The sequence below is a fragment of the Oratosquilla oratoria genome, chromosome 11 (genome assembly GCF_046742065.1).
Source record: "Oratosquilla oratoria isolate Oo_2021 chromosome 11, ASM4674206v1, whole genome shotgun sequence".
In the NCBI taxonomy this organism is placed as follows: domain Eukaryota; kingdom Metazoa; phylum Arthropoda; class Malacostraca; order Stomatopoda; family Squillidae; genus Oratosquilla; species Oratosquilla oratoria.
The window spans coordinates 6,780,299-6,806,410 of record NC_134787.1 but is presented as its reverse complement, the minus strand read 5'-3'; the positions used below and the strand labels follow the sequence as shown (position 1 = coordinate 6,806,410).

Genomic DNA, 26,112 nt, shown 5'->3' with positions numbered 1-26,112 from the left:
AATGTGCGAAAGGGCCAACTGATAGGCCGTGGCGTTTCGTCCTTTTGTCCTTTCTGTAGGACTTTAACATAAAAGTCAACCGTCCCTTTTTACCTGACATCCTCCTCTGCCCTCGCTAATTGCCGCCACTGAGACGCCTAAACGACGAGCACCGTTGCACATGACCGTCTTCTGCTGGCGGCAATAGTCCTCACAGTTTTGTATTCGAGAGTAAGAATTCACTTCCTGATACAAAGACACAGCTTAGTAGATCTAAACTAACCAAGTTCCGGCTACCCCACGTAGCTCTCGTTTCATCCGCAATGGCAGAGGTGGTCTCGAAATCACTTCTTTCATTATGAGAAGTTCACTGTCTGAGCGGGTTAGGGAGTCGTTAATAGCGGCGAAGGTCGAGATGAGGGGGGTTCGAATCCTGCCACCACACTACAAAGCCCTCTGTGAGGGGCACCGTCCTAGCCTCCCGATAGGGAGGAGTGTGTGACGTTAAACCATATCGTCATCATGAGAAGGGACACAAACCTCAGGAGCCAAACTGACCCAATGGGACTATGCGGCTCTACCCTCCCCTCGACCCTTTTTTCTTTCTTTTCTTTTCTTTAGTACTCACCTTCGGGGAGGACAGGCGACCGCGGCGAGCAGGACAGCTTCATGAGGACAAGGGCAGCAGCGCACTCATCCATCTGGTCCTCCTCCTCTGGCGGTGGCGAGCTTCTGCGTTTGCGGGACCTGTGGAAGACAAATGAACATTTCTTTGAGTACAAATTGAATTACAATGACAACCCACTTCAAACTACGCACTAGACCTACATTAAGGCCTGCCATCATTGTGCTAATGTCGTCCTTGGGCGCCTTCAGGACCTAATAGGACCATCAGGAACACAGCGTTTAGTAAATTTCTAACGAAGCAATTGACGCGAAAATATTAACATTCTCTCGAAATATGAAACTGCGTTGCTCTGAAAGCCCGTTCAACATTAGTCTACTCCATGCTGACTTTTTCTTAAACTTCAAGTCTTCCATTAACCATTCCAGTACCTACGGGTACCCATTCTTATTCAATACGGTTGTAACTTAAGTTATTCTGCTGCTCTGCTCTGTGGCATCTTTCCAGTTAGGAAGGAGTTAACCTCATCCGTTTTCTATCCACTTGGGCGTCACCCCTTTCGTAGGGAAGGATTAGGGCGATGCAACGCATCTCGTTTAATCCTGTCCGTATAGAATGTGGTACCTACACTTTTACCTCGGCTGCCACAAAGCTATTTCAATCGTCTCTATTGATATAACCCCACCTGGGGTAGAGACGGGGTTGCAGATCATCTCAACCAAGCCTTTACTCCTACTCGGGTGGCGCTTTTCTTATTATCTTCGTTTCTGCCAAACTGATTTCTTGTGTCATCTCTGTGGCATGGCACCGTTTCCACTCGAGTGTGAGGAAACTTATATCGGAATGACAAAGGTCAAGCGAATTGAATGTGTCCTATTCCCACGCCCTTTACCTCTTCTAGCCTTCACCTTTTCTTTTTCTCCTATCTCTTATTTCCTTCCCTTCTTTCTCTGCCTCGTTTTCTTATGAACGTCGTTTCGATCGACCCCGTTCCCGTTCCACCCCGAGAAATTCACCTGCCGACCGAGGCAACTAGCCTTTGCCACACAATAAAACCCACACCATCACGTCCAGTTAGGTTGGAGTGCAAATACGCTTTGTCGCCACACAATCTTATTCAGTTAATGAGTAGGTCCTCGAAATGGTGGTGACTGCGTTAATCCTCCTAAAGTAACATTGTGATATAAGACACGGTCTTCTTGCTACCATGAGAAAATACTAGGGGTGATCAGAAAGTAATGACAGTCGGACTCGTAGCTGAGAGACTATAAGTGTTGGGGGGGCGGGGAGCAAGGGGCAGCAAGTGTTGCCTGTTGTTACATGTTTGAGCTTGGCGCTGTTTGTCTAGCTTACATTTTATCGTTGCGCTGTGCGATTGCGTCATTGTTGGTTTGCCTCTCTAACCGGAAACATGGATTTTTCGAAAGAAGGCTGCAGATTCTACACCTTCACAAGGTGGAAACTCGGGAAAAAAGCAACGGAGATCAGAGAGGAATTGTTGCAAGTTTTTCCCGAGTCTACTCCATCACTGGAAACTGTTTCCCGCTGGATTCGAGCTTTCACAGCCGGAAAATTGCAGCTAGATGATCATCGTCCTGGCCGCCCTCGGACATCCGTGACCGAAGCAACGACGGTCCGTGCGCGGGCCATCATTGACAAAGATCCAACTGTTACTCTTCGATTCTTATCCTTGGAGCTCGGTGTCAGTTATGGGAGCGCACATGACATCGTGCATGAACACATAGGGCTGAGGAAGAAGTGTGCTCGATGGATACCTCATTTGCTTACGGAAGAGCAGAAGAGCGAACGGGTGCGGATTTGTCGTCTATGGCTGGCTGAATTCGAGCCAAATGGTCCGAAACGGTTCTCAGATGTAGCTACCGGAGATGAGTGTTGGATTTCTTTCTTCACCACCAGAGACAAGCGGTCTAACATGGTGTGGTTGAGTGATGAAGAACCTCGACCTCAGATTCTGAAGGGAGGATTTCGCAGCAGGAAGCGCCTTTTCACCATCTTCTTCAATTCACAAGGACCAATGTGTGTGGATGTAATGCCTCAACAGTGTACTATCACAGCCCAGTACTACACTGATCACGTCCTTCCTCGAGTCCTGGAATATCAGGCCAAGACTGCACCAACCCGTCGCCGATCGCGCCTTTTGCTGCACCATGACAATGCTGCCCCCCACAAAGCTCGCCTCACTGTGCAGTTCCTGGAGCAGCAGGGGATCACACTTCTCCCCCACCCACCCTACTCGCCTGACCTTGCTCCCTGTGATTTTTGGTTGTTTCCAAAGATCAAGGGTGCGATCGCAGGGAAGCTGTTTCATCGCATCCAAGATCTGGCGCGAGCAGTCAATTCAGAGCTACGAGGTATATCGGCTTCTGAGTACCGTGAGTGCTTCATGAAGTGGCGAAAGAGGATGGAACGTTGCATAGAGACAGGAGGGGAGTACTTTGAAGGAATGTAGGCCACTATTTGGATTTACCTCTGTACCGTGAAAATATATGGTATCACTGTCATTACTTTTTGATCACCCCTCGTAAAATCCTCCCCGACCCACGCTCCCCTCCCCAATCACTGATTTACCTTGGTAGTTTTCACCCTTACTGCTGAGGGATAATATACTGTAGACGTCACTAACATGCCATTGGCACTTGAACTGGGTACTCATATCATGCAATGAGAAATTATATCTATGTAGAGAATATATAACGCAAACGATTATTTTAGGTGTAAAAGCATTAATTGTATGAAGACGGCCCGCTGCTTTTGCCACCAAACATTGTAACTACGACTCTCAGTGATAACCCCCAAGTTGAAGTTTGACTCTGCCCTTTCCCACTATGATTCGGATTGTCTGGCCAACCGAGTATAATAAAGCTCCGCTATCGTTGACTTGTCGTTCGTGCTCCCCGAGTGATTTGAATTCGGTAGTACTTAACGCCTTTTAACAATGCGTTACTTCAAAATATGTAACCACCGACAAATGAAAACACAACATATATAACTTTTTTATACTTCATCGCACGATGAAATATTATTTTTCTTTCAAATAAGCACTCACCCACGACGTTTAACGTCCATATTAAAATGCGGCTTGACATACACAGGTCCTCAGCAGGTGACTGTCCACGTACCCACAATGCTCGCCAACATGATTATCCATTCGTCATATTAATATATCTGCACACACACACACATCATATCAACTTCATTAATAAAGTAATTCCGAAAATGGTAAAGTGGTCATTACAATGGCTTTGCACCGACCCGTTCACACCGTAAACACTACCTATGTATAAACAAACACTGTTGGCACACATACTTTCGCCACGAGCCACTGTCCAACCAGTGGACCAGTCACAAGTGCTGGCAATAATACTTACTGTACATTCATCTTAATCTTGAAAAGTCTCCTCGACATGCATACAAGCGTCCTCCTACTCACCCTTGCACCCCTGAAGTTATGGGGACGTCGATGGTCTGAGAGGCTTTACGCTCCTTCCGTTCTGTGGCCATGTCGGCGAGCTTGGCGAAGTCGGTGTCCTGGTCGGCGAGCCGAGCCGACTTGCGGGATTCGAGCAGCCGTACCTCGTCCAGCCTCTTCTTGACGTCTTGCTTCACGCTCGTCTGTCCCCAAAGATACAATAAATAAATTGATAAATATATAGATAATTAAAGGCATAAATATCTAAACAAAAAGAAATAATATAAACACACACACACACACACACACACACACACACACACACACACACACACACACACACATATATATATATATATATATATATATATATATATATATATTGCAGAAACCACAGGGAAATAAAGTCGGAATACTAAACGTTTTCGTCTATTACGGCATCCTCAGAGGATGCACTCTGAGGATGTCGTAATAGACGAAAACGTTTAGTATTCCTACTTTATTTTCCCTGTGGTTTCTGCAATGTTATTTAGTCACGCGTTATTGTGATTATTTTTACTTTTTTACACACACACACACACACACACACACACACACACACACACACACACATATATATATATATATATATATATATATATATATATATATATATATATATATATATATATATACACAAGTAGAAACAAATACAATAAATTAAACTATATTACACACACACACACTAAGGATATTTTCCCCTTATAAACAGGGTGGCAGAGACAAAGCCATACACCTTTTAACACCTACTCCATTCAATGATACACCTCAGCACCTCGTGCATGCGGGTTATCCCCATCTCCTGCCATTTTGCTTGGGTCGAGGGCAATGCAGCAAGGCACAGCCCTTCCACAGCAGGGAGCGACAGCCGCTTCAACATATGATGACCTCCTTCCCTCTCATCCACTCAAAAGATTCACCGAGTAGATGAGATAATTTCTCCGAGCCACATCACCTTTTCGTCCATTTACAATCCACCTTCATTCACTATTATTTTTAGCACTTCTCTTCCATTCACTCTATTTATCCATCTCATCCTTTGTCACCTTTCAAGTTCATTCCACCCGTTTCTACATTCCACACCTCTTGCTCGTCTTTCCTCACTCATTCCTTTCCTTCCAAACCACCTCGGCAATCTTTGATCCCTATCCGTCAGGTCTCGTTCAACTCCGTTCTCTGCTTCACCCTCTACACTTCTCATTCCTATAGCACATATCATGTTTCTCAAACACTTGCTCTCAAAATCGATCAAACTTCCTGTATGCTTCCCTTGTATACCAAGTTTCTGCTCCATCCACTAATGTGGACACAATCACACAATACAACCTATATACATTTATCCCCCAATACCTATCTCCCATGGGTGGGAATGATTTTATGCCTTTTCCTTTTTGGCTACCTCCCTTGTAAGGGGAAAAGCCTTGGTATATGTATGTATATACGCATTTAACCACACATATTTATTATAATAATAATAATAATAATAATAATAATAATAATAATGATAATGATAATAATAATAATGATAATGATAATAATAATAATATAATAATGATAAAAATAATTATAATAACTAGTAAAATGCGATCACGTAAAATCACTATTGATTATGAAGTTAATGAACAAGCAAACACATTACTAATATATATTGTAATGTCAAATTAAACCTTTCAATATGGTGGAATACTCGTTCTTCCGCAGTTTTATTCTGGCTAAAGTCAGACTATCTAATTAATACGAAAAGTTCCAACGAACGAAATGTTGTACAATCGAGAGAGGCTTCGTCCTCGAATGGTGTTTGCTATATCAGAACTTTCTGTAGTTGCCATCTTCGACCAATCGAGATTATCTCCTTTGGTCTACCCCCGTCCCCCAATTAAAAAAAAAGTGTGAAATAAAACTTTATTTGTACCAAGGTGTTCATGAGGATGACTGACGGCAGCCATTGTTACAAGAGATGTCGTCATCATTATCATAATAAAATTCCAAAATCCAAACTGATAACTTATGAACAATAATAACGCATTGATCCCACGGTGAGGTCATTTAGCAGTCTAGTGTTGCGGGCTGATAATCAAACACATTTTCTTCTAGAACAAGCGATAAATCTTTAAACGTAATACGTCTTTCTTCGTAATACAATATTTTTTTTTTCTTGGCGAATGGTAAAGATAAGACAGAACTCTAAAATGGAAAATGAAACAATGATCAGATATATTTTTAACCAAATTCAATGTTCTGTGCTAATATTCTGCGTTTCATTCAGCATAGCAAAACCATATATATCCAGAACTTCCATTTTCAAGTCGTCACGCGTGAGTCATGTTCACGTCAATAACGTACATGGTTTGTCGATGTTTGCGCCAGAGTCGATATCAACCATGTGTAAACAGTTGCAAATAACAGAAAGTGATACATCCAAAACAAAGTTTCAAAGTCACCTGATTATACTCACTCTACAGTGACCTGGCACAAAACCGCCGATTAGTGTTGGTTTCAACAGGCTTTCTTAAATAGATATACGGACACTAAGCAGTGTATATTCATGTAGCTATCAACAAAGGTACGAACGCGCACGCCCTCTGTGTGTGTGTGTGTGTGTATTCACTTGGTCTTTGGATCACGTGTTGGACTCGTGATCGACAGCTATTTCCCTCCTGGAAGAGACCTCAGAGCTCGTAGGTCCGATCTATGGGTAATGCTATGACCTTGCACACACACACACACACCCAACTCCCCGCCCACGAGAGTCAGAGTAACGACCCGAGGCACAGCGATACCGAAATAATTTCGGCCCTGGGCAGGATTCGAACTGGGTGCTGGGTGCATTTCTGCTTCCCAGTTCAGCGTTTTACCAACTATGCCACCGAGTCGTATGTGTGTGTATGTGTGTATGTGTGTGTGTTCACTTAGTCTTTTTTTGGATCACGTGTTCGACTCGTGATCGACAGCTATTTCCCTCCTGGAAGAGAGCTCAGAGCTCGTAGGTCCGATCTATGGGTAATGCTATGACCTTTCACACACACACACACCCAACTCCCCGCCCACGAGAGTCAGAGTAACGACCCGAAGCGCAGCTGTACCGAAATTAATTTCGGCCCTGGGCAGGATTCGAACCAAGCACTACGCGCACCACCATGCTAGTAGTACATCGTTCTACCAACTGCGCCACCGCGTTTTTTTTTGTGTGTGTGTGTGTGTGTGTGTGTGTGTGTGTGTGTGTGTGTGTGTGTGTGTGTGTGTGTGTGTGTGTGTGTGTGTGTGTGTGTGTATGTGTGCGCGTTCGTGTGTGTGTGTGTGTGTGTGTGTGTGTGTGTGTGCGCATGCGTGTGTATGTGTGCGCGTTCGTCTGTCGAGCGGGCAATTCCCGTCTCTTCTTGGGCGTGTGCAGCTAACTTGGGTAATTTTGAATCATGTTTTCCCCATTTTGCAAACACCTCTTCCGAAAATTCCCAGGTCTCCCTTGACATTGTATTACCCCCATCCATATACCAAACTCTTCTACCTCAACCCGTCCCCTAGCTGCACCATAAAACCTTCCAGCTGCCTCCGGTCACTTCCTCCCTTTGTACCTTAGTAACAACGATCACCTGTTGGGTGGAGAAGAGGTGGAAGGGAAGTGACCGCGCAAAACCACGACTGGAGGGTAGTGTGCACACGGAGAGTTTGTGGGAGAGGACAAAATTGTACCTACGAGGTGGTAACGGAGAGATATAAGGAGAGTAGTAGAAAGGAGTGAGTGTACAATTTAAAAGTTATCAGCACTTTTCTTTAAGTGGGTATGTTAAAAGAATGCTGCGCGACTGGTCTGCAGGTGTCTCTAGAATACAAACTTATGTAGTCCATACCCATAGCAGGAGAGGAGAGTAGGCTGGGGATTGGGGACAGGAGAAGTGAGAAAACTGTGAACGGCGAAATAGAGAAAGGGAAATGAAAAGAAAGGAGGGGGAGGGAGGGCGGAGGGAGAGGGACACAAAGGACATTGTCGCAAGGGCTAACAGGAACGGGCAATGACGCGGCGGGGAGGGAAAGGAAGTCGAGACATACGCAAGGATGACGTTATACTGGCGGAGGAGGAGGAGGCGGAGTAGGAGAGGGAGAAGACGGAGTAGTGGTGGTGATGGGGGGGGGGTGAGCTGAGTGGGGGGACATGAGAGAATTAGCGTGAGGGGTCCGAAGACAAAGGGTCGTACACAGTGATGTAGCTAGTACGTTCGCCATCGATTGCTGAAAGGTCTCCATGAGAAGTTACAAGGCAACAAAGCTTCCGGACATTTGTGTGATTTTTTTTTTCCCACAAAGGATAAAAATTACGCCAGACGCCACAACACGTGTCATCCTATTGTCACCTATACCATTTACTGTAGACAGGGTCCCCAAATGGTCTCAGAACGACTTTCGGGCACCCAGCGATCGAACAACAGACAAAGGAGGGCGAAAAGAATGGAAGAAAACGAAGAGGAGGAGGAGGAGAAGGGGGAAAGGTGGAAGTGGAAGAAAGGTAGAGGAGGAAAAGGTACGGAGGAAGAGGAGGGTGAGAAGAAGGAGCTGGAGGAAGGAATGAGGCAGGGGGAAGGCGGAAGTTAAGAATGAACCAAGAGGCAGGGGTGGACAGGAGGAAGAGAGAGAGCGGGAGGAGGGGGAGGGGGTCAGTGAAAGGAAAGGAAGTTAAAGAAACGTACGAAGGGGAGTTGGGGAAAAGGATGGGGGCAGAGGACAAAGGGAAAAGGATGGAGTCAGGATTATGAGGGGAAAGGTAAGGAAGTTGAAACGAGAGAGGGGTGTAAATAGAAAGGGAAGAGGGGAGGGGATTATGAAGGCAGAGAAGGGTGTAAGGAGGGAGAAGGGTACAAGAGGAGAGGAAAGGGTAAACAGAGGGGGAGGGTGAAAGGAAGACTCGAAGAGAACTGAGAATTAAAATAACCTTCAGTCTTGCAGGATTTCCCTGGAGATGCAAAGAAACTGGCGCGCAGTAAACAAGTACGAGGCAACTCACCAAGCCACTTCTATCTTCACCTGCAGCCCTCGTTACTCCTTCCTATCTTAAGCCTTGGTCACACTAGCTTCTGAAGTCGCTGATTGGCCGGTCATTTCTGCTGCACTAGCAACTTATTCTCACGGCTTTTACCTCAGCCATACGAACGATTTTCCTGGGCATCTAAACCTAACGATAGCGGTAGACGAGTGGGAGGTATTAGGAAACTATCGTTTATTCAGCATATATACAACTAAAAAACATATCACAATAATCTTAAGGACAGAAAAAATTATAGACGACAGCACAAAAAAAAACAACTCCCAATACAATTTTAATTTTGTGAAAATTATCAATTAGTTCTTATATGGCATCGGTGATATGCAAGCGAAACATGGCCGAAAACATGCCACGTCAACTTAATCCGTACTAGACGTGCGTATTCTGTTACCCTACAAAGTTCACTCGGAATCTAATCGACAATCAGCAACAATGCCTCACCTTAACCAAGATCTAAGAATATATTTAGACCTTGACCTTAACATTGCTCCGTTGCCTGCTTGCTTGCTTCCTTCCTTACTTTCCAGCTTTAGCAATGATACAACTTGTGTAAGTGTGGGCAGGAACCTGAAGGCTACATTCCAGAATGGAACAAAACTTTTATGAAGACTAGCATGATGTGAAATGTATGCAGCACCCTACCCCTGGAAGGGTTGTGGCGCTCACGTCGAAACACGATAAGTGCGCAAAGACCCAAGGTGCAGGTTTAAACATGTGTTCGCGCGTTGGATAAAGCTGCAAATATCTCCTTTAATACGGATGTGGTAACGGTGGTGATCCAAGCCCACCTACTCAAAACAAATATATACCACACGCTTTTCAACTTCCACTGTCCCTATAGGTGGCCATATCACTGGCGAAAAGAAATCTACCTCTAAAATCTAGCATCAGGTTAAAAAAAAAAAAAAAGTGCTGAGTCGTTTTTTTAACTTTCCTTCGTTTCTGCTCTTTTTTTTTTTTTTTTTTTTTTTTTTTTTTTACCTCTGTTGCACCTCTATGATCCTTTGGCGGGAGTTTGGGTGTAGAAGGGCAAAGTCATTCTATGCAATAACAGAAGACGAAATGGAGTGGATGAGGGGGGAGGACACCTAACCTATTGTTTGTTTTTCTTCTTTCCCGATGAGTTGGGGTATGCAACTCAGCCAAACTACTCACACGAAAATATACACACGCATCAACCAATCCTATATCATTCATTTAACACACACACATACACAAATGCCCCAAAACAAATGAATAACCAAACACAACTATGCACAAACACGAGCATGCACACACAAACACAAAAGACAAGAGCAACTGGGAACGAAGAAACTAGACCCTATGAGCCTTGCTCTTATCCAGAACAACATGTGCAATATGAAAAAATACCGTGTTCAGACTTTTAAGATGGATTACAAACCCGAAAGATCTTTACATGACGGGAGAACATGAATATAAATAAAGTGCTTGGAGTATAAGAGTAAATATTAATGATAATTGTGGCCTCAAGTTTCACAATCTGTTTCCATTCCATCAGCTGAATGTAGTAGGAGGGGAGCTGTCACCAGCTGTCAGTTCTCCATATGCGAAAATGTAAACAAAATACAATCAAGTTCATAGAGAGTACTTGGGCCCAGTTCGGCCACAAACAGGTACAAACAATTGGTCACTAGAGACCTAGTTTTTAGTACAGATATATCGATTTGTAGAACTGGATATGGAAAAAAGATATCATAAAAAACAAATCAATTTAAGGCCAAGTTTGATAATAGGGTAGACAGAGGCAAAACTCCCCGAACGTGGCTTTAACCCTGTAAATATATTTGGGTAAATCACACTACCTCAAAAACGCGCGCGCTCGTAATGTAGGGAACAACGTTTGTGTGACATAAGTTGGAAACGAGACAAGCGAGAACCGGGAGCTGCGAACGTGCAGGCAGTGCGTGCACCGTCACGTGTCGTGAGCAGGTCGCTGCATTCTCTAACGTGACGAATAAAGAGGTCAAGTTACGCCAATGTGTTCCGCCGAGGTGCTCCGCCGGGTGGAAGAAACGTTCGTTACTGATAGACACAGGAGGAAATGGTAGAGGAGGACAAGAATCAGCAGGAAAATGAGAGGGAGGAAAAATGGGGAAGGGGGAAAAGGGGAAGTGAGGGAAGAAGGGGAGGGAAAGAGCGAAGGGAAGGGGATGAGGATGAGGAGAAAGAGGAGGAGGAGGAGGGAAGGAAGCAGGAGGAGAAGTAAACAGAGGAGAAGGCGGAAGAGTGAAGAGACTACTCTGAGCTACATCAACAACTTTCACCGATTTCTCTCCTCTTACGATTGAACCCAAAGCGACGTTGTTTGGTCTGCCTCTCGGCCGCTAGTTTACACATCTGCTTTCTTCGTTATCGCGTTGCCAAAGAGCAAAGACCCGTTCTCCTGATAAAGTATATAAATTTTAACATCGGTTAATACGGTTCCGATGCACATTATGCCTACACTAACACCTGAACAAGTACAATACTCCGATTTTACAACCCCATACGCCAAACTCTTGAACAGAAATAGAGAACAACTGGTTCTAACTGCGTTACTGACAGCAAGTCATGCACACTTAACATTAGCCTCAGTAAACAGAATTATGCTATCAGCAAGTTCACTGAAAATCACACTGCGGCTACCAAAACAAAAATGTGATATGGACTAAAACACAAAGCCTTACAATCCTATCAGGTGTCGATTACTGTCAACATGAAGAGATCCCACTCACGAGTGTACAATTCAAATATTTAGACGATTCACAGCCGAGCGAAAAGTTATGCCTGTAGTCTGAATACACAATGGATATTCTGGAATCACAACCACAGGCGTAGACTCGGAGGTGACTTGATATAGGTCTTTAAGATTATAAAGGGAATTGGCATCAAAAGTGACAATTTTTCACACTGAATGAAAATCTGACAAGAAATAATCTCCTCAAACTGTTAGGAAATAGAATAAATTTGGAAGTGGGCACAAAGAACTTCACCAACCGTGTAGTTAAATGAATGGGATAAACTTCCTGCAGAGGCAGTACAATGTAGTTCAGTTCGAAGCTTTAAGATTCGCTTAGATAAACACCTAAGATGCTGTAATGCTGTATATATTGTTTATTATTTGAATACCATTTATTATTATTTACCTGTTAATTTACTAATATTTACTATTTACCTGTTTGTTTGTTACTTTACCTATTTATTCTATTTATTATTTACATTTTTATTATTATTTACTTATTATTATTCTATATATATTTGCATCCGACCTAGTTATGGACCAAAAGGTCTCTTGTTGGCATGCTCCTTTGTAATCCTTAATGCTTCATGGATAGGTTTTACTCTTTCGAGTAAGGAAGTTTTCAGTCTGCTGAATGAAACTGTTCAAAATTACCGTATACTATATATATATAGACATATATATATATATATATATATATATATATATATATATATATATATGTGTGTGTGTGTGTGTATTTACCTAGTTGTACCTAGTTGTATTTTACGGGAAGGGGAGCTATGCTCGTGGGTCCCGTCTTCATATCTCATTTTATCTAAACTATTTTTAAATTCATGTATTGTTTTTGCACACACCACTTTCTCATCTAACTTGTTCCAACTGTCTATTACTCTGTGAGGAAAGCTGTTCTTTTTCAAATCTCTTCTATAGCTGTCTTTTTTTATTTTCTTTCCGTGTCCTCTTGTATTTCTGTCATCCCATTTTATCAGATTCTCTCTATCAGTAATTTCTATGCCTTTCATGATTCTGTAAATAGCTATCAAATCTCCTCTCTCTCTTCTTTGCTCTAGTGTCTGTAGTTTAAGTTTTTGTAGTCTCTCTTCATATGATAGTTTTGAGAGTGTTGGTGCCAATTTTGTAATTGCTCTTTGTATTCTTTCAAGTTTTTTTATACATTTTTTTGTACTTGGTGACCATATCGTTGCTGCATATTCCAATCTTGGTCTTATCAGGGTGATTAGGATTTTCCTCACCATTTCTTCATCCAGGTATGTAAATGCCACTTTGATTGTTCTTATTAAATTATAAGTTTCTCCAAAAATCTTATTTATATGTTTCTCAGGTGACATATTATTCATAACAATGACTCCCAGGTCCTTCTCATTTTCTACTTTTTTTATTCCTTCTTCTCCCAAATTATATGATCCTGTTATTCTGTTTTTGCTTTTTTCCAAATTCCATTATACTACACTTTTTTGTATTGAACTCCATCTCCCACTTCCTACTCCATTCTTGTATTTTATTTAGATCTCTCTGTAGTGATTCACAATCTTCTTCAGTTTTCACTCTTTTCAGTAGTTTTGCATCATCTGCAAAGAAGCTCATATAGCTTTCAATTCCTTCATCCATATCATTAATATATATAGCAAACATTATTGGGGCCAGAACTGTTCCCTGCGGGACACCGCTTATTACTTCATTCCATTTTGAGTGCTGGTCTCTTATCACTACTCTCATTTTTCTTTCTTGCAAAAAGTCTTCCATCCAATTTAGCAATTTACCTTGTATTCCTCCTTCATATTCTAATTTCTTAAGCAACTTCTTATGTGGTACTTTGTCAAAAGCTTTTTTTGGGTCTAGAAATGCACAATCAGCCCATCCATCTCTTTCTTGTATTATATCTATTAGCCTTGAATAGAAACATATTAACTTGGTGACGCATGATCGTCCTTGTCTGAATCCAAATTGCCTTGGATTTAGTACGTTGTTTTTTTCCAAGTATTTTACCCATCTACTTTTGATAATTCTTTCACAAATTTTTGCTATTGTACTTGTTAGAGAGACTGGTCTATAGTTGGTAGGTTCTTCTTTATTTCCTCCTTTATATATAGGTACTATATTTGCTTTTTTCCAATCTTCTGGAACTTTTCCTTCTTTTAAGGAACTGCTTATTATGCTATGTATTTTGTCTGCCAGTTCATTCCTGCATTCTTTCAGAATCCAGTTTGCTATTTCATCTGGTCCATGCGATTTTCTGACATCAAAATTACCCAAGTGTGTCAATATTTCATTCTTTGTTACTTCTATTTCTTCCATAGGGGGGACTTTTTCTTTCCACTCAATCTCTTCAGGTTGTATATTTTCCCTTGTAAACACTGATTTAAAATGTTTATTCATAATTTCTGCCATTTCCATTTCCTCAGTGTATTCAACTCCTCCTTGTCTTAATTTCTCCAAGTCTTGTTTGTTTTTCAGTTTATTGTTTACAAATCTGTAGAATAGTTTTGGTTGATCTTTACACTTTTCTATAACATCTTTTTCATATTTTCTTTTTTCCTCTCTGCACTTTTGTACATATTCATTTCTATAACCAGTATATATTTTCCATTTTTCAGTTCTGTCTTTTTTCCATCTGGTCCAGGCTTTGTCTCTTTTGTCTTTTAACTCCCTACAACTTTTGTTGTACCAGCATTTTACATATTCTTTTTCTTGTTTTTGTCTTGGGACATACTTTTCCACTCCTTTTTTGTAAATTTTTGTCAAAATATTCCATTTCTCTTCCACTGATGTTTCTTCTTTGTATATTTCTTCCCAGTTTTCTTGTTGGAAGAATTCTCTTATTTTATCAAAGTTTGTTTTTTCATACATCATTCTTCCTTTTCTATATTGTTCATTTCTTTTCATATATTTTTCTTCATTAAGTTCCAGTTCAATCAATATGTGGTCACTTTTACCTATTGGTGTTTTATATTCAATCTTGTCCACTATTCTAGGTTCAGATGTAATTATTAAGTCTAGTCTCGATGGTTCTTCTTCATTTCTATACCTAGTGTTCTCTTGTATCCATTGTGTCATTGAATGGTCAGTAATCATCTCAAGTAGAGCATTTCCCCATGAGTCATCACCACTCTTTACTGTCATTTCTTCCCAGCAGATTTCTTTGCAATTAAAGTCGCCCATCATAACTATTCTTCCTCCGTCTTCCATTATTTTAGTTAATGCTATCTTTGTGTCCTCTAACATACTTTTATGTTCACTCTCCTCCCATGAGGCTGTTTTCGGAGGCACATAATTGATCACAAATTTTCTGCTCTTCTTATCTCGGTCTTCCACTTCTATCATAATCATCTCTACTGTATTCTTTCCATATATGACACCTTTCACGTTTATATCCTTCTTAGTCAGGAACATAACTCCACCCCCTTGTTTTTTCTCTCTGTTTCTAATCCAATAATTGTATGCATCATGTCCTACACTGTTGGGTGGTAGTGGGCCTTTTAATTTTGTTTCTACAATTCCCATTATGTCCGGTTCTTTTTCTTTCAAATAATCATTCAGTTCATTCAATCCTGTTATCAATCCATCTATATTTGTGTAAGCCGCTCTTAGTTTTCTGCCACTTCCATTGTGTTCTCTGTTTCCCTTATGTTTTTCTTTTTTATGTCGAACTGCTTTATTTTCATGTTCACTACTCTCCAATAGAATCTCTCTTTCTCTGACTCTGTTCTTTCCTCATTTTTTGCCTTAGCTTCAAGTCTTTTCTGCTTTTCTGCCTCTCTTTCCTCCTTATTCATTTCTCTTTTTATCCATACCTTTTTATATTGATCATTTGTTGCTAGTTTCCCTGTTTTGGATAGAATTTTCTCTGCCGTTGTTTGTGACCTGAATTTAATCTTAATTGGTCTGGTCTTATCTGTACTATATTTTCCGAGTCTGAATTTTTCCTCAATTTCCTTTATAATTTCTGGTTCATCTTCCTGGACTAATTTTAATAAACTGCTTACTCTTTCATTTTCCTCCTTGATTCTTGTGGTTCTATCTGGGTTATGTTTCTCTTCCATTCCTAATATAATTATACATTTCTTTTTGTCAGCTAATTCTCTTACTATATTCTCCTTCTGTCTCATCACTTTAATAACTGAGTCTTCATTATGTTCTTTCAATTGCTGTTTGACTATGTCAGTGAATGAAACCTTATTCCCTTCTTGGGTTGTTCTCTAATTTTTAGCTTCTTTAGCTATTGTCTCTGTTTTCATTACTATTCTTCTTCAATTTCTCATTCTCCTCCTTTACATTTCTTAACTGTCTTTTTAGGTCCTCTATTTCATCAGTTAAGTTTCTGTTTGCCTTCTCTAGTTGTTCCAACCTTTCAATTCTCTGGAAAATGGAGTCAACATTACCTAACCTACTTTCCAAGTCCTCGATCACCTTATCAACTCTTATCAGTCGGGGGGGGGGGGGGGGTTGTGTCCCCCCCACCCTCTTTAAATCCCTGGAACATATTCTCGTCACTTTCTACTGTATTGCTCCTCTCTATACTTCTAATCTTTACATTTTTATTAGACATTTCATCATCGCTCAGTCTTTTGTTTACCTTTCGCTTGTCTGGCTGGGCCAAGTCTACTCCCTCCTCATTTCCTTCCATTTCCCTCAGTAATCCCTCCCCTTTTCCTCTTTCCCTAATTTCCCACTACTCCACGAGCAATTTCCCCCCCACCCTGTAAAAACACTACGCACTTCTCTTTGCGTTGGGATCCACAGACTTCAGTTTTCTTCAGAACGTCATCCAAGCCGTCCATTCGCTGAAGTGTGTGTGTGTGTGTGTGTGTGTGTTTTAAAGGTGAGACAATTGAGTGGAAAAGGTGGTAAGGAAACTCGGGTTGAACCAGGAACACTAATGTAATCTAACATTTCAACTTTATGTCTTCTTCAGAGTAACAGAGAAATACAGATCATCATAATATATACTATCATAGCTGATCATCTTGCCAGATATCTTAAAACAAAGCACGCTGATTGGTTTGTGGTTCTGCCGAGGAGCAGCCTGGCTGCAAACAATGACAGATTAGCAAACCCTTTCCTGTGGTTGGTAACTTCTCTTGAGACAATGTATGCAGCTTCCACTAATTTTCTCATTTTCTTCCCAAGTCCCGTGTGGAGGGAGAAAGCACTCTCCCAGCTTGGAAAATGGTCCTGTGATTCTGCATGCACCACTAGGGAGTTGGAGGACCTGTGGTACCACAGGTCACTTTTATGTTCTCCTATCCTTTTTTGTAAGCCCCCTTGATGTTTCACTATAACATAGAGTAAAACATTCACCACACCATATGGTGTATACAATGCTATCCTTATTGATGTCTCTTTCTTCTCTATCCCTCACCACATCCTTAATTTTCCACCCAGAGCATAAGCCAGCATGCCAACACTGGACAATAAAGAAGTCACCATCTCAGCTACACTCATGCACTGTATTATGAGGTAACTGTGGTCTACCTTCTCTCTTTTATCTCTTGTAAATGTCTACATAGACAATAAGCTTCACATGCTTAATTGAGTAGATGCAAACATTCAGTTCATAGTGGAACTGGAGGCAGACTACAAGTTGCCATTCCATGACACTGTGGTACACCAAAGGACATGTGAGATTAGATTTTCTGTATACAGGAAGCTGACGAACACGTAAGAATTCATTCACTTCTTGTCGAGACACAGTTTACAGACCAAATCTGGAGTAGTAATTGGTTTCTACTTGCAGGCCATTACAATTTGTAGGGAAGAGTTTTTAGAGGAAGAGATGGACTAGATTACCTATACTTTCTGCAGGCTATTGTACCCCTTACGCCTGCTCAGCAGACCCAAGTGAAAGGCAGTAGACATTTACAAGAGATCTAATTGAATTGGCACCATGAGAGCCCTTTTCCAATCAAGCAGAACTATGCCTTCTTTTACCATACAATAAGGCTGTGTGTATGTATTTACCTAGCTGTAATATACAGGAAAGGTGCAATGCTCACTGGGTCCTATCTCCTACTCCCCAATTTTTCATAACCTAGCCTCACTCTCAGAAACAGTTCCAACTTTGTCTATATTCTCAATTTCCAATTATAATATTTAAATTTGAATTCATGTATTGTTTCACCTTGGGCTATATCATCTTCTAAACTATTCCAAGTATTTATGCATCTATATGGAAAACTGCATTTCTTCACATTCTTTAGACATGCAGTTTTCCTTAATTTGCTGATAAAAGACAACCTGTCACATGACAGCCATATCAGCAGGATTGTGGGAGGTTACAGTCTATTACAGAAAATTAAAGTAGCTTTTCAATGTATGGATGAAGAGATGAAAAAATTCATATAACCCCGATCAGTGCAAGACTAGAATATGTGTTACTGGTATGGTCCCCACATAGTGAAGGATATATGCATGATTGAGAAAATATAAAGGGCAGCCCCCAAAATGATTCCCAGCCTGACAGATAAACCATATGAGGAGAGACTAAAAGTACTAAGTCTACCAACTCTGATTGATGAGAAAGAGTTGATACGATTACAATGATGATGGCCTCCATCTGTTAACAATGACTATGGAAGTTACATCTCTCGAGGTAACTAAAGGGGTTAGACTACACTGACAGAAGAGATCTCTTGATTAGGGATAGGATGGTTTTAAGAAATCATGGGAACAAATTAAGAAAGAATACATGTCTAAAGGATGTGAAGAAATAGTTTTCCTTATAGATGCATATATACAGTATTTGGAATAACTTGGATATATATAGCCCAAGCTGGAACAAAATATCAATTCAAATCTAAAAATCATAATTGGAAATTTAGGATATAAACCGAGTTGTAACTGTACATGAAGTTGAGGCATGATAAATTGGAGAGTTGGTGACAGGACCCAATGAGTGTTAATCCTCTCCTGTACACTACCATTAGGTAAATATACACCTTTCTTGCTTACCAGTGGTGGGGTGCCAGCTTGCTCTGCTGTGATGCTTTTCAGCCATGAGCAGGGATTCAAACTCAGACTGCTGAACTGGCTGTCAAGTGTGGTACCACGACATGAGCAACCCAGTAAGTGCGTGTATGTGTGTATGTGTACTTATTTACCTAATTGTAATATACAGGAAAAGGAGAAACGCTCATTGGTCTCCAACCTGACAGATAAACCATATACGGATATAATAAAAGCACTGGGTTTGCCAACTTTGAAAGATTGAATAGAAAGAGGTGATATGATTACAGCATTCAGGTCATTAAAAGGGATAGATTGCACTGACATCTTGATTAAGGATGGGAGGTCTTCAAGAGGTCACAGGACCAACTTAAGAGACCACATCTTAAAGATGTGAAGAAATAGTTTTTCATATAGCATACCTGTCAAGGCTTACATTTTTTGAGTCTTACGTAATTTCTATGATTTTCAATTCTTACGGCCTAAGTTGAAAATCTTATGCTTTTCTCTTCATGCAATGTGTTTTAATGTGTTTGTTTTAAACAATTTTAAATAAATTCCCCTTTTCAAGAGCTATATAACACGTCATCTTATGTTTTCATTCTGCATTTGTTTTGAAACAAATAAATATTGAATGTCAAAAAATATTGTTTACTTATGGTTTAAATACCATTTTATACACAAACTTATGGCCTCTAAAGCAAAATCTTATGGCAAGACACCACAGTAGCTTGACAGGTATGATATAGATGCATCAATATCTGGAATAGGGTTGAAGAATATGAATTCAAATCTAAACATGATAGCTGAAATCAAGGATATAGATTAAGCTGGAACTGTACATCAATTTGTGGCCCGGTATGATAAACTGAAGAGGAGGAGACAGGATCCAATGAGCATTGCTCCATGTATACTGCAATTAGATAAATTTGGTAAATACCAGTAATTAAGTACATTGGTGCCAGGTTCCACTTCTGAAGTTTGGGGATCCCTTATGAAGAGACTCACTATCATAGGTGTAAGTGTTGCACACTGGGGAACTCCAGTGTCTTTTTGTTTTGGGTTATTCTGCACTGTCTTCCTGCAATGAAGTTGGTTAACCACCTCTTGTTATTTGTATATCTCTCAATTTATTTTTTTATAATTTTGGATAATACATGTCTAGGGACCTTGTCAAATGCTTTTGTTTATGTTAATGGCAACCATAACTGTTCTTTCTGGTGGGGTTTTCTTATGAATCCTTCCAGCATTTGTTATATTTAAAAAGTGGCTAAATAAATTATGTAGATTTGAAAAAAAAAAGACAAAGGATGTGTGAAAAAATTGTAGAAAAAAGAAGAGTAAAAAAACAACAGAAACGGGTAAATGGCAAGTTGAAATGCAGAACGAATACTATTTACTCCAATTCGCAATACAACTTCATTCCATTTAGAATGACATTTGAACCCAATACCTTTACCCTGTTATTCAGAGGTGCTTTTATCCAGCTAAATGACACAGGGAACTGCTCACATAAACAACAGTTCTTGTCAACATATTTGGTCAACATTTGTGATCCACATGAATTTCTCCAGAAGCAAATACCTTGCCTAATAGCCTTTCAAACTCATTGGAGGACAAAGGCAGCTTCAATCGCAGCATTTCTTCTCTGCCTTTTTCTTCACCAAAAAAAGATACACAATTTCATCTCTGCAACTTCATCTTTAAATAGTTAATAAATGTCAATTTGTCTGGACAAAGTTAATTTCAAGGTGGAAAAGTACAACTTACATTCACAATTGCCAGCAGGTCTGTTAAAAACTTCCTAAATTATACACCAAAGTCAATCAATGACAACCAGCATGTAACCAATATTTTCTTTGGTCTTGCAGAACATTATAAATCATATCACCCAAAAAGACGTCCAGTATCACTGTTCCTTGCAAGATTTTATTCAGAAATACCCATTTGATAAAAAAAATTACATTTCATATGCAATGTGTATTTAGGGTAGGGCATGTTGCATGCATATAGTAAAACAGGATACCAAGGAAGGCAATGAACACACATGTGGAAGGGAGAAAACCAGTAGGAAGACCTCAACTGAGGTGGATTGATGACATGAAGGGGGAATTGGGGAAGAGAACTTGTGATAGTCCAGAAAACTGGATGGAATTTCCACAAGACAGAAGATGGAGAGGCCTGATGTTGGTGAATATGGATCTGCAAGATGCCCAATATCCACCAGAGTATGTAGTATACAGGAAAGGAGCAATGCTCGCTGAGTCCCATCTACTATTCTCCAATTTGTTATATCTAGCTTCAAATTCATATAGTTCCAACTTAATCTATATCCTTGATTTCCAAGTATCATATTTAGCTTTGAACTCATGTACTATATGTCTCTTTCTAAGCCATTCCAAGTATTTATTGACTTATATGTAAAACCGTATTTCTTTGTATGCTTTGGACATGTAATCTTCCTTAATTTGTTATTATGACCTTTTAAGGATTGGAAGGTATTAAAATTAATGACATCTCTGCTTCACCTTTCCACTGCACAGGCATTGTGAATGATTTTGTGGTACATGATCCTGCTCTTTAAGGTGAAAGTAAATATACATATATTTTATCAACCACAATACACTTTAATTCTAAGCCATCAACATCGAGGGTGACTCGGGGAGACCAACATGCAGAAAATGAAACATGGTATGGCCAAGGACTTGAACCTGGGCTAGCACATGACAAGTGTGTTAGTGACTTAGCCAATTGCACAATTGGCTAAGTCACTAACACATTTATCACATGCAAGCCCAGGTTTGAGTTCTTGGTTGTACCATGTTTCAATTTCTACATGTTGGCCTCCCTGAGTTACCCTCGATGTTGATGGCTTAAAAAGTGTATTGTCATTGATAAAAATGTATATCTGTTCACTGGGGCCCATTCAGTGTTGTACATATATATACATACATACATATATATATATATATATATATTTACATAGGATCCAATTATACTCGGTGCATCGAAAACTGGCCGTTAGGGCGGAGCACAGGGATCCCCCCTGTGCTGCCACATATAATTATTCTATAATTTTATTTTATCTTAAATTTTATTTTATAATTTTATAATATTGCCACATATAATTATATTATGATTTTTTGTCACACACCACCACTGAGGTAAGAATCAAAGCAATGTTTTCTATACAAAGGTTTCGTTTCCTCGAGTCGTGGATATGGCATATGAGCAATGGAGAGCGACGTTGCCACTCCATCCCTTCTCTGGCCACGCCCCCACACTGCATTCAGAAAGCATTGCATCCACACGCACGTTCTCGCCATGGATAAATACATTATATATATATATATATATATATATATATATATATATATATATATATATATATATATATATATATATACATAGAGAGAGAGAGAGAGAGAGAGAGAGAGAGAGAGAGAGAGAGAGAGAGAGAGAGAGAGAGAGAGAGAGAGAGAGAGAGAGAGAGAGAGAGAGAGAGAGAGAGAGAGAGAGAGAGAGAGAGGGTGGGTGGGTGGGCGAGCCGTGCGGGCCGTGTTATCTGTGGAGATGTGGCATCACCGGGAAATTCCCTAACCCCGCCTTAGCGGCCACTTCTCGTTGCGTCTTCTATAATAAGAATTGATCAGAAATTTTTTTTGTCACCAAAACATATTTCCAACCTCAATATCGTCCATTTGGGATATTCCATTATGTAAAAACAATTCTCACTTTGTCTACCACTCATAAAAATCCCTATTTTACCAAATTTATAGATTTATTTCAAGTGGATATCATTAAACACTCATTAAAAATTGAGGTGTATTGCCAGCAGTGATTACGCTAGACTGAGCACGGCGAGATGACGGAAAACCACGTTTGCTCACGCAATGTTCACGGAATGTGATGGGTTCAACCAACGAAAATTACTATCACGATAATCAAAGATTTACGGAAGATCTTCATTCAGGAAAAGTTGGTGTAACTGACGAGATGAATTAATATAAAGTGGGAGAAAAAATTACGAGGCATGCGGTGAACCTCTGCTGAAGTAAAAGTAAAATATGGGTAAATCATATAATCCAAAGTTCATTTTATGTCTGAATATAAACACAAAAGAAAATGAAAAATACATATCCAAAGTCATACAAATAGTGGGGCCATATACGAATGGTGACAAGCATGAAGACTAGTTCGACAAAACTTCATTAAAACTCCTTTACATCGGCCTTATCTGCTGTGCATACGTCTAAGATTCTATATCAACTTGATGGCTGCGACTATGCCGGCATCAATTCAGTGACATGCTTTTGTTTTGACTAGCATCGGAGATCTTCATTCAGCTACAAAAGATTTCCACGAGGCCAAGAGACTGACCCAACTAGTAACAATACGACCCAGCCCTTCCGCAGGAGCTGCCGCGCCCGAGACGCTCAAGTGTGGTTGGTCGGTAGGCAGTTGCTGGTGTGCTTTGTGCGTCGTCCATTTGGGAAAGGGAAGTTGTTTAGGGTTGAGCATCTTCCGTACAGTACAAATATAAATATGTAATTTAATATAATTGTTTCCCTTCGAACAACTATAAGTGGGATAGGCAATGAATGACCCCCATGGTATAGCCACTACATTGTTTTTTTACTAAACACTACTCTGAAATATAGCACACTTATTTGCTTTATCATCAACATTCATCATCCATTGCCTCATTTATGATGCAGTTTTTAGTCCCAACACATATTCCGAGAAAAGTTCAATAATTATAATACCAACTGAAACGACAGATAATAGGGACTGCCTAGATAATTAAAACCTACTAGAAGTATTGTAGATATGCACTCCATTACATTCAACACTATTATTCAATAAAATGTTGCTCCAAACACACCCAGAGGACAACGCGTACCTTTCCCGAGTACCTAATGCACGATTTGAATTTGCAGAACTTCCTCCTGAATTTAAAGCAACTTTACAGATCCAATATAATGTGCATAGTGACAATCGCAGTGAAGGAATTCATACCGACACTCAAAAATTTGCTCAGCCATTTAATTTAGTACAAGGTTCTGTAATTCAGCGACTTCTACGTGTAAAATGAATCTGCTTGGTTATACATTTCTATTTCAAGATAAGAGTTCACGGTGCCCAGATGAGATCCTTGTTTATACGATGCCATTCTGTGTTAAACTAATGCAAAATAACCAGACTCCAATTGTTTTCCCTGAAAGAACTTAAGGTAAAGACATGCGCTGGATATAATTTACAGCATAACACTCAACTAACCACACAGCAGAATAATAAAAAATTGCAAATGCTTCAGCTGGTGCTACCCCGGATACTACGTAAAACAATAGAAAACTCTTCCTCTTCCTTGCGGATGGGATTCATCTCATGCCAATAATTCTAGTAAATGGCAATGTTACTGTCAAGAAATACAAAAAATAGTTTTCACATATTGATTAAACGTCGCTGACCACAGCAAGCTCCTGCAACTTACGCCCTCTGCGTCGCATCACTCTACTACGCATAAGAACCTATTCGAGGTAAATTTCTCCCATACCCCTCTAAACCCCTCCCACTCCCCGCCCGCCAACTTCTCCACGTTCAACAGTCATTCACGAATGACGTGCCTCGTTCAATATAGGGATCATCTAACGTTATTTCTCCACCAGTACTTCTTCAATAAAACTCTAAAGACCTGGTCATGTGCACAAAATTACAAAAATCATTTAAATATCACACACGATACCTTGTCATTTTTCCTCCAACTACTCGCACAACCCTACCTCCACTCCCGACCTCAACCCCCCAATCCCCAGACCTAATGACGTCACACAATAACAAACCCCCACACCGCAATGTTGCCACGTCTACCAACTGCGCCATCCACTACAACATCGCCCTGCTCAAAACAAAGGAGTAAAATTTGTCCGCAAAATACATGTACAAACCAAATTTAAATACAAAATGTTTGTACTACAAAAATTTCCATGGTATTAATAACTTGTGATTGGTGGTGCTGTGGTGACGAACAGAGAGAAATATGCATGTGATATGAACAGTTTGAACGGGAGTGACTCGGGTAGTAGGGCCTACATCGTAATATCGTATGCGCACGTTCCTGTGGCCGCTTCTGCTGAGCTCTTCTCTTCAGTTCGAATGTAGCCAGTAGTTCACCCATTAGCAATACCAACAAGAAGCACTGTAACTACCGTTAGTTCTATTTAATTTCTTCCTTGTTTCTATGTAAAAGGACAAAGATCGAACTATCCAGAAACCAAAACAAACGCAGTTGTGATCAGTTTCTTTATTCGAGAAACCCCATGCGGAAGTAGTCACCATAAATACAACACTGTTAATGTATGGCAATTTGATGTAGTTGATACCCAAATCCACCAGGAACGCATGTATTACAAATGTAGGTTTATCTGTTGCATTGCATGGGCGCTGGTCACCATTTCCCGCCTTCGGTCCGCCATCCTAAAGACAAGCAGGCAGTACGAGCTGTGTACGTGCGCAACGGAATAAAACGCCTTCTCCCCCTCACCTTCACCCACCGCCGCCCAGCTGCCTCCCCCTTCCTCTTCTTCCTACTCCTCCTTCCGTTCCATTGAACCATCACCATCACTGCCTCCATTTCTTTGACCTGCCAGACACCCTCCTACCGGTGTTGAACTTTGGTCCTCACCCATTCTTAATTCTCCTTTCAATTAATTTTTCCTCACCCAGAGCATATAACAGCCACACTTCCCCTACTGCTAAAGCTAAGCCCTTGTCGAAGATCTATTGCTAAATCAGCTCACCAACTACCTCGAATATTCACAAAATAACCTTGTTCGTGGGTACCATAACAAAACAAGGAACAGGCCTTTCAGCATTTTACAAAACTAGCAGCTCTTCCTAACGATTTCTAAACATCTGCCACCAGTATATAATAGTATTCACAAACTCCACCCGAACTAAGGGTGTGTAGTGCGTCGACCCCTGTCCTAGTGATGATGAACGGGGAACGACCGATATCACGTTGAGTGGAGGGAGAGAGGGAAGTATACGCAAACTTTTACCGTGGTGGACGTAACACTTTCTGGCCCGACTGTGAGTAGTATAGCGGGGTTCCCTGAAGTGGAACACATTACCGTTCTCGTGCCGCGCCCAATCCCCGACGCAGACCACTTCACCTCTTCCTCTACCAACTCCCCCTCTACAGCTACAATACTTATATTCACTACCAATAATAAAGCATAGAGCGAACCTATACACTTTTCAATTTCAAGTATACACTATACGTCTTTTTGGAATTC

At 40.6% G+C, this 26,112-nt stretch overlaps 1 protein-coding gene across 1 annotated transcript in view; it reads right to left on the bottom strand.

The window, feature by feature from the left end:
• The window catches only part of LOC143029588 (zinc finger protein 704-like), a 202,424-nt gene that overhangs the window by 159,419 nt on the left and 16,893 nt on the right, over positions 1 to 26,112 (bottom strand). The window contains exons 2-3 of the mRNA XM_076192284.1: positions 4,056 to 4,237; positions 608 to 726 (exon numbers count right to left, since the gene is read on the bottom strand). Coding sequence (XP_076048399.1) covers positions 608 to 726; positions 4,056 to 4,237 — 301 coding nt within the window. The remainder of the gene's footprint in view (positions 1 to 607; positions 727 to 4,055; positions 4,238 to 26,112) is intronic.